Raw genomic sequence first — 9,801 nt, 5'->3', positions numbered from 1 at the left:
GGAAAAAACAAAAAACAAAAAACAAAAAAAACCTCATTTTTGAAGCAAATACTGGAAAATGGTAGAGGTGATGATGGAGAAATTGAGAAAGATTTGAAAGAGGGAAGATACCTCTTTGGAGAATTTCAGCAATGGAGAGAAGAAGAGCTGGGCAGTGCCTGGAGAGGAATGGTGATCCTTACTATGCCAACTTTTTTTTTTTTTTTGAGACGGAGTCTCGCTCTGTCGCCCAGGCTGGAGTGCAGTGGCCGGATCTCAGCTCACTGTAAGCTCCGCTTCCCGGGTTTAGGCCATTCTCCTGCCTCAGCCTCTGGAGTAGCTGGGACTACAGGCGCCTGCCACCTCGCCCGGCTAGTTTTTTTTTTGTATTTTTTAGTAGAGACGGAGTTTCACCGTGTTAGCCAGGATGGTCTTGATCTCCTGACCTCGTGATCCACCCGTCTCGGCCTCCCAAAGTGCTAGGATTACAGGCTTGAGCCACCGCGCCCGGCCACTATGCCAACTTTTAATCATAAAGTGTGAAGCATGGAGTACTCTGCAGGCACTCAGAAAAAGAGTTCTCGCCTTCCCCCAACTCTACCATAACAGGGAATCAGAAGAATTTTGAAGATCTAATGAGTAGTAAACCAACATATGCAGTATGTTCAGCTTAAGCAGTTACTAAAAAATAAAAGAAACAAATAATGAAATGCTATATTCGCTGATTAGATTAAGAAAATAAATTGTATGGTCTGACAGCATTCACACAAGCTATGGTTCAAAGGTCATTGCAACCCACTTACTTATACTGACAGTAGGCAGTATTCTAAGGTTTAATGCAGCACTAGTTGCTACTTCAGCATAACTTCAAATGGGCCTGAACCAAGGCACCCTCCTACTAGTAGCCCCATTCCCACCCATCTCTGGAAAAAAAAAATTAACAAAAAGATAATCACATTGAAAAAAAGTTTATTTAAAAAAGTTCTAGCAGCAAGAACAGTAACAAAAGAAAAGGAGAGACAAACAAAACAAGGAGGAGGTTGTGTCCCATAGAACTTGTCTCCATTCTTAATCGAGTTCTTTATACCGAGCAAACATGACTCTTCGAACAGCATCTCGGTAAGTCTCATTGGACTGTCTTTTGCTGGTTCTTCCTGGGGCTCCAACACTGGGGACCCTCATCCGGCCTTCAGCCTGTAAAACAAAGACAAACTATAAAGTGGGCCCTATAGATTAATTAGCCTCAGTGCTGGTCTTTGAACACAGGCATTTCTGGACTAGTATGGAGCAGTATATAGGAGATACATACATATACACATATATATATATATTTTTTAGATAAGAGTCATACTCTGTCACCCAGGCTAGAGTGCAGTGGTGCGATCTGGGCTCACTGCAAGTCTGCCTCCCAGGTTTAAGCAATTGTTGTGCCTCAGCCTCTGAGTGGCTGGGACTAGAGATGCCTGCCACCACACCCGGCTAATTTTTGTATTTTTAGTAGAGACAGGGTTTCGCCATGTTGGCCAGGCTGATCTCAAACTCCTGGCCTCAAGTGATCTGCTCACCTCGGCCTCCCAAAGGGTGGTGAGCCACCACGCCTGGCAGGATAATTTTTTTTTTTTTTTTTTTTTTTTGAGACAGAGTCTTGCTCTGCCACCCAGGCCAGAGTGCAGTGGCACAATCACGATCTTGACTCACTGCAACCTCTGCCTCCCCAGTGCAAGTGATTCTTCTGCCTCAGTCTCCTGAGTAGCTGGGACTACAGGTGTGCGCCACCACGCCTGGCTAATTTTTTTTTTTTGAGACGGAGTCTTGCTCTGTCGCCCAGGCTGGAGTGCAGTGGCCGGATTTCAGCTCACTGCAAGCTCTGCCTCCCGGGTTTACGCCATTCTCCTGCCTCAGCCTCTGGAGTAGCTGGGACTACAGGTGCCCGCCACCTCGCCCGGCTGGTTTTTTGTATTTTTTAGTAGAGACGGGGTTTCACCGTGTTAGCCAGGATGGTCTCGATCTCCTGACCTCGTGATCTGCCTGTCTCAGCCTCCCAAAGTGTTGGGATTACAGGCCTGAGCCACTGCGCCCGGCCAATTTTTTTTTTTTTTTTTTTTTTTTGAGACGGAGTCTCGCTTTGTCGCCCAGGCTGGAGTGCAGTGGCACCATCTCGGCTCACTGCAAGCTCTGCCTCCTGGGTTCACGCCATTCTCCTGCCTCAGCCTCTGAGTAGCTGGGACTACAGGCACGCACCACCACGCCCGGCTAATTTTTTGTATTTTTAGTAGAGACAGGGTTTCACTGTGTTAGCCAGGATGGTCTCGATCTCCTGACCTCGTGATCCACCCGCCTCGGCCTCCCAAACTGCTGGGATTACAGGCGTGAGCCACCGCGCCCGGCGAATTTTTGTATTTTTAGTAGAGACGGGGGTTTCATCATATTGATCAGGCTGGTCTTGAACTCCTGACTGCCTCGGCCTCCCAAAGTGCTGGGATTACAGGCATGAGCCACTATGCCCGGACCCTGGCAGGATAATTTTTTAAATAATCTTTTGGCCGGGCACAGTGGCTCACATCTGTAATCCCAACACTTTGGGAGGCCAAAGTGGGTGGATCACTTGAGGCCAGGAGTTTGAGACCAGCCTGGCCAACATGGCGAAACTCTGTCTCTACTAAAAATACAAAAATTAACTGGGTATGATGGCACACACCTGTAATCCCAGCTACTCAGGAGGCTGGGGTGGGAGAATTGCTTGAACCTGGGAGGTGGAGTTTGCAGTGAACTGAGATCGCATCACTGCATTCCAGCCTGGACAACAGAGCAAGACTCCATCTCGGAAAAAAAAAAAAAAAATAGAATCTTTTATTTTATTTTATTTTTTATTTTTTTTTTTTGAGACAGAGTTTCGTTCTGTCGCCCAGGCTGGAGTGCAGTGGCCGGATCTCAGCTCACTGCAAGCTCTGCCTCCTGGGTTTACGCCATTCTCCTGCCTCAGCCTCCCGAGCAGCTGGGACTACAGGCGCCCGCCACCTCGCCCGGCTAGTTTTTGTATTTTTTAGTAGAGACGGGGTTTCACTGTGTTAGCCAGGATGGTCTCGATCTCCTGACCTCGTGATCCGCCCATCTCGGCCTCCCAAAGTGCTGGGATTACAGGCTTGAGCCACCGCGCCCGGCCATCTTTTATTATTAAACAAATACCCAAGATGAATAAGGTGGGTGGTGATGCTATGATTGCAAGATTCAGCCTTCAGGCCGGGCGCGGTGGCTCAAGCCTGTAATCCCAGCACTTTGGGAGGCCGAGACGGGCGGATCACGAGGTCAGGAGATCGAGACCATCCTGGCTAACAAGGTGAAACCCCATCTCAACTAAAAAATACAAAAAATAACTAGCCGGGCGAGGTGGCGGGCGCCTGTAGTCCCAGCTACTCGGGAGGCTGAGGCAGGAGAATGGCGTAAACCCGGGAGGCGGAGCTTGCAGTGAGCTGAGATCCGGCCACTGCATCCCAGCCTGGGCGACAGAGCGAGACTCCCTCTCAAAAAAAAAAAAAAAAAAAAAAAAAAAAAAAAAAAGATTCAGCCTTCAATACCAGAGATATGAGAAACTCAGTCGGAGAAATATAAGCCAATCTCTTATGGCTGGCATTTTCACAGGAGAACCAAGCCAACACAAAATGGGTAATGTTCCCTCTTATCACCTTCTCTAGAGGCTCTTGAAATATGAGGGGCAAAGTCCTTCATGGGAACGAGAACTACATGCTCCTTAAATTTTAGCCATCAAAGACTTCCGCTGACAGTCCCTCTCACGGATGCCTCTGTACTTTTCATTGATGATACCCTGGTTCTTCTGACCAAATGATTCTTCAGTCTCAAACTGCCTCAGATTCTGCTCTACTATTTACTCTGTGTAAGAGTATGATGAAATCCATTCCAACTCCTTCCTCCTCTTCCTAACTCCAAACTGCAAAGGGCCCAGCCTACCAAGCTATAACCCAGCATTGAAGACTGAAGTGTTCAACTCTCATGTCCTATCCCACCAGTAGAGAAAGCCCAGTAAAATGACAAAGACACCACTCTAGGTCAGAAAGTGAAAGTTAATTACATTCCAGGTTCCTGTCACCCCCCAAAAGATGGAAACCATTTTACCTCCTCTGATGAAGCCAATCCAGGATGGCCATATCCCAGGCCTGCCCCTTTCCTCCAGCCAGTAGTAGCCTGTTGGACACAGCCTCCTTTGCTGCTAGTGTCGGTATCTTCTTTATCAACAAGTTTACGATCACTGCAAAAGAAGCAGACACTATCACTTCCTTTTTTTTTGAGACGGAGTTTCACTCTTTTTGCCGAGGCTGGAGTGCAATGGCTCGAATTCAGCTTACTACAAACTCTGCCTCCCGGGGTTCAGGTGATTCCCCTGCCTCAGCCTCCCAATTAGCTGGGATTACAGGTGCCTGCCACCACACCCGGCTAATTCTTAATTTTTTTTTTTTTTCCAGTAGAGACAGGGTTTCACCATATTGGCCAGGCTGGTCTCAAACTCCTGACCCAGGTCAAGAGGGTAAAGCAGCAAGACTAAAGAAGTACTGAGAGAAGAGTTCTAGAGAACACCTGGATTTACCCAGAAAAGGAAGAGGAGCAGAAAAGGTGACTGGGAAGGAGAAGAGCCAGGAGAATGTGGTATGAAAGGTGCTGAGAATAAAGAAGGGTCTCTTTCTGCACCCCACCTAAGCCTTGTCCCAGACGACTCAAGGCCAAGGTGTCCTTCCTCCTGATGGCTGACTCCTTCACCTAGTCCTAATCCACCGTATTTCAAACTGCAGAGAATGACCCAATGGAATGTCACACTAAATGGTCCCACTGTAACAACTCATAAAAATGGAGACTAGACTTGAATAAAAATATCAGGCTTCACTGTACATAGTAAGAAAGTATTTTAGATGAAAACTTCTTCAGTTGTGTACACACATACACTTTATTATTGGGCCACGATACAAAAATACATCTCTTATTGTGGGTTGGATCAAATAAGCTGGAATGCCAGAGCCCCAGACCCTGTCCAGCCTCGTCAGGGGCCTTGCTCTGTCAGTCATCTCCCATTCCTCCTGCTCATGCATCCACTTGTTACCCACTTTTCCTTTTCTTTTTTTTTTTGAGAACCGTATTCAAGTGATTCTCCTGCCTCAGCCTCCTGAGTAGCTGGGATTATAGGTACCCACCACCAAGCCTGGCTAATTTTTTAATATTTTTGGTAGAGACGGGGTTTCACCATGTTGGCCAGGCTGGTCTCGAACAGCTGACCTTAAGTGATTCACCCGCCTTGGCCTCCCAAAGTGCTGGGATTACAGGCATGAGCCACCACACCTGGCCCATTTTTCCTTTCCTTTTTTTTTTTTTTTTGAGACAGAGTCTTGCTCTGTCGCCCAGGCTAGAGGGCAGTGGCATGATCTCGGCTCATTGCAACCTCTGCCTCCCGGGTTCAAGTGGTTCTCCTGCCCCAGCCTCCTCAGTAGCTGGGATTACAGGCACCTGCCACCGCGCTTGGCTAATTTTTGTATTTTTAGTAGAGAAGGGGTTTCACCATCTTGGCCAGGCTGGTCTTGAACTCCTGACTTCGTGATCCACCCGCCTCAGCCTCCCAAAGTGCTGGGATTATAGGTGTAAGCTACCACGCCTGGCCCCCATTTTTCCTTTTCAAGGCCTTTACTGTCCCTTCTCCTCCTGGCTATCCAAAGACCAGAGACCTGAGCGCCATCAGTGACTTCTCTCTTTCCCCAGGTGATCACAAAGACTGGTGGATCTGACACCTCTCTCTAATCCACACTCCTTTTCTTTTCTTTTTTAAAATAGAGGCAGGGTCTCCCTTCTCCCTATGTTGCCCAGGCTGGCCTTGAACTCCTGAGCTCAAGAGATCCTCCTTCCTCAGCCTCCCTGTGTTGGGATTATAGGCCACTCTCCTTTCTAGACTCATGACCTTCACTCAGGCAATCATGATCTCTCACTTGAATTACTATAGAATTTGCATAATGCATTAGTCTCTCTATAAACTCATCTTCCACATAATTAGTAATCTCTCCAAAATGCAAAGCTAGGTCAATACCCTGCTTAAAATTATTCCATGACCTTCCACTGACTTTAAGATAAAGCCTTAGGCCGGGCGCGGTGGCTCAAGCCTGTAATCCCAGCACTTTGGGAGGCCGAGATGGGCGGATCATGACGTCAGGAGATCGAGACCATCCTGGCTAATACGGTGAAACCCCGTCTCTACTAAAAAATACAAAAAACTAGCCGGGTGAAGTGGCGGGTGCCTGTAGTCCCAGCTACTCGGGAGGCTGAGGCAGGAGAATGGCGTGAACCCGAGAGGAGGAGCTTGCAGTGAGCTGAGATTCGGCCACTGCACTCCAGCCTGGGTGACAGAGCAAGACTTCGTCTCAAAAAAAAAAAAAAAAAAAGATAAAGCCTTAGCATGGTGTTCAAGGTGTTTAAACTTCATGAACTAGCCTGCATCTTTTGGACCTGGCTTATCTACTGTCACTCAACAATATACCTGCAGTGTTCAGGACCATCAAGCTATTTGCAATTCCTCAAACATATCATAAGTTCTTGTATCCCTGGTGGATGAAATTTCCTGAAATGCCCTTCCCTTCCCCACTGATTTCTGTGTCTGCCCTATGAGATGCACCATCACCTAAGTCTTGTCTATTCTGTGTTCAGTCAAGGATAATCTATGTCTTGCTCACCTGAGTATTTCTTGCACTTAGTACCTGTAAACAGTGGGTTATCAACAAATTCTGTATAACTCTGGGCTTACAACTTGGGAACTAGCGGGACTAAAAACAAGTATAGGAAGCTAGATATCATATATCTCCATCAGCAGCCTACCATTTATTTAGCACCTATGTGTGAGAATGGAGGTTCCGTAGAGAAAAAGCCCAAGAGTGTGACATTCTTATCAGGCCCGTAAAGAGGGTACAGTATTACTGATGAAGATGGAAAGGGTTCCCGATCATGGCTACTCCAGCCCTGACTTTGGGAAGGCAAAGCTGCCAGCCAACCTTCCATGCACATTCCCTGTATAAAGACAGATAGTCAAAAGGATGGAGTGGACCTCATGTTCTAGCAGTTCAGACAGAATCTACTGATAACATCATCTCCCTGAGACAGAAAACAGCAGTACAGTTGAAGGAAGAGGTGGTTTTATCATTAGGCCTTGAGGCCTAGGCTGAATGAAGAGTTCCTGGCTTACCTGTCAGATTCCCTGGAGTATTTAATCCGTTTCCTTTCTGGAGAGTCAAAAGACTGGAGCTTTTCCCTGCGATCATTTCCTCTTTCTTTAAACTTTCCCTGTTGGTAAGCAGAACAGACCTGAGATTTCCACCTGAGGGAATTGGGGAGTGGGGAAATTTTACCCCATTAATGTTATTTCTTTTTTTTTTTTTCTTGAGACGGAGTCTCACTCTTGCCCAGGCTGGAGTACACTGGCGTGATCTCAGCTCACTGCAACCTCTGCCTCCCAGGTTCAAATGATTCTCCTGCCTCAGCCTCCCAAGTAGCTGGGACTACAGGTGCATGCCACAATGCCCGGCTAATTTTTGTGTTTTTAGTAGAGACGGCGTTTCACTGTGTTAGCCAGGCTGGTCTCAAACTCCTGACCTCATGATCCACCCGCCTCGGCCTCCCAAAGTGCTGGGATTACAGGTGTGAGCCATCGCGCCCAGCCCTGTTATTTCTTTTAAAGTGAAGGTAGCTCACTTGGTAACTCCTGGAATCTCTCACTCCTTTACACATTCTTCTAGACAAAGCAGTGACTTCCTGACTTACAAATTTGGATAGAATAAGTTGGCATGCTTGGTTCAGCTCTTTTCCCCTTCTGAGAAGCAGGGGAAGTACACAAGCCCTCCACTACACAAGCCCTCGGGCATATATATAAAACTTAAGGAGTCCAAAGCAGCTCTTACATGGAGAGGTGGTTCTTTGCAGTAGACTACCTTAAGGAAAGGAAAAGTACTACAATATGCTTTCCACTGTCCTATGGCCAGTTCAGTTTGTGAATTCACTATCTCTAACAGTCCTCCATAGGTGGATTCTTTTGTTTGTTCTTGAGATGGAGACTTATTCTGTGACCCAGGCTGGAGTACAGGGGTGTGATAATAGCTCACTGCAACATGGAACTCTTGGGCTCAAGCAATTCTCCCACCTCAGCCTCCTAAACTGCTGGGGTTACATGTATGTGCCACTGTGCCTGGCTCTCCACAGGTGGATTCCTTTTTGTTTTTTTTTTTTTTTTTTGAGACAAGGTCTGGCTCTATGACCCAGGTTGGAGTGCAGGGGCACAATCTCAGCTCACTGCAACCTCTGCCTCCCAGCTCATGCCATCCTCCCTCAGGCTCCTGAGTAGCTGGGACTACAGGCACACACCACTACATCTGCCTAATTTTTTCTTTTTTCTTTTTTTGAGATGGAGTCTCGCTCTGTTGCCCTGGCTGGAGTGCAGTGGCACGATCTTGGCTCACTGCAAGCTCCGCCTCCTGGGTTCACGCCATTCTCCTGCCTCAGCCTCCCGAGTAGCTGGGACTACAGGCGCCCACCACCACGCCCGGCTAATTTTTTTGTATTTTTAGTAGAGACGGGTTTTCACTGTGTTAGCCAGGATGATCTCGATCTCCTGACCTCGTGATCCGCCCATCTCGGCCTCCCAAAGTGCTGGGATTAAAGGCGTGAGCCACCGCGCCCGGCCTACATTCACCTAATTTTTATATTTTTTGTAGAGATAGGATTTTGCTTTGTTGCCCAGGCTGGTTTCAAACTTGTGAGCTCAAGTGATCCACCCATCTCAGCCTCCCAAAGTACTGGGATTACAGGCATGAGCCACTGTGCCTGACCCACAGGTGGGTGGGTTCTTAACCATCATGAGAGAAGCCAGTGAAGCCTATGACTGGGTAAGTCACCCTAACTGTGTGGTTGAGGTAGCAAGTCCATTTGACTCTGACACTAAGCTACTTCCTCCAGCTTAGCCTTTAATAGTAAAAGATGCTATTTCAGCAGCCCTATTCAACACTTGTTCATTAACCCAATTAATTTAAAAGCTGAGCAGGAAAGAGGAGTGCTATCTATCTGGAGACCCTAACACCACCTTTTAAAAAGATATCAACTTTATTGAAGTATATACTTACAAATAATAAAAAGCACCTATTTTGATTGTACTATATAATTTGGCAAATATATACACTATCTTTTGAAGTTGCTTTTGTTTTCTATCTTCTTATAAGGAGGGATCAGCACAGCCTATGAAGTCTATACCAGAAAGCAAAGAGAGCTGAGGCTCAAGGGAGTAACAGGTCACCAAAGTTTACCTCTCGTTCTCTCCTTTCCAGATAGGCTAGCTCCTGCTCAGACTGTTTTATCTTCCGGTGGATTTCCAGGTTTTGCTGAGAAGAGAGGCAATTCTATGAGTATAGGTCTAAGAAACAATGCTCCTAGAAATGCTTCTAGGTCTTTCCCAATAGTTGCTTTTGGATTGTAGCTCTTTTGATTGACCAGATTTACTAAATGATCACTGTACCCTGCAAGTAACAATCCCTAACTGGTCTTGTCATGCAGATTAGTTATGTGGTATGGCATAAGAGGGAATATTACTTTACTTATCTCCAAGACGTGGGAAACAAGTATCTCTTTATCTCTTTATCTAAGTTGAAAATCATGGGAGAGAGGATGTGGGCACACCAGTGCAGAAAACTAAATGCCCACATACTCTGCCATACATACCATTGCCAGACATGAGTCATTCTTTAAGCCCCCAGAAAAACATGAAAAGGAGCCCCAGGGCTCCAAGAGACTGCTCTG

The 9,801-nt window shown here is 46.8% G+C and overlaps 1 protein-coding gene across 8 annotated transcripts in view; it reads right to left on the bottom strand.

Moving 5' to 3' along the window:
* Positions 1–931: 931 nt before the first annotated feature.
* The window catches only part of RBM6 (RNA binding motif protein 6), a 127,756-nt gene continuing 118,886 nt past the window's right edge, over positions 932–9,801 (bottom strand). For all 8 annotated transcript variants that reach the window (XM_050780738.1, XM_050780736.1, XM_050780739.1 and 5 more), the window contains 4 exons: positions 9,312–9,386; positions 7,205–7,302; positions 4,111–4,243; positions 932–1,173 (listed from right to left, as the gene is read on the bottom strand). In XM_050780738.1, coding sequence (XP_050636695.1) covers positions 1,048–1,173; positions 4,111–4,243; positions 7,205–7,302; positions 9,312–9,386 — 432 coding nt within the window. In that variant the 3' untranslated portion in view covers positions 932–1,047. The remainder of the gene's footprint in view (positions 1,174–4,110; positions 4,244–7,204; positions 7,303–9,311; positions 9,387–9,801) is intronic.

Source organism: Macaca thibetana, chromosome 2, assembly GCF_024542745.1.
Source record: "Macaca thibetana thibetana isolate TM-01 chromosome 2, ASM2454274v1, whole genome shotgun sequence".
In the NCBI taxonomy this organism is placed as follows: Eukaryota; Metazoa; Chordata; class Mammalia; order Primates; family Cercopithecidae; genus Macaca; species Macaca thibetana.
This window is presented reverse-complemented; position numbering and strand designations above follow the sequence as displayed.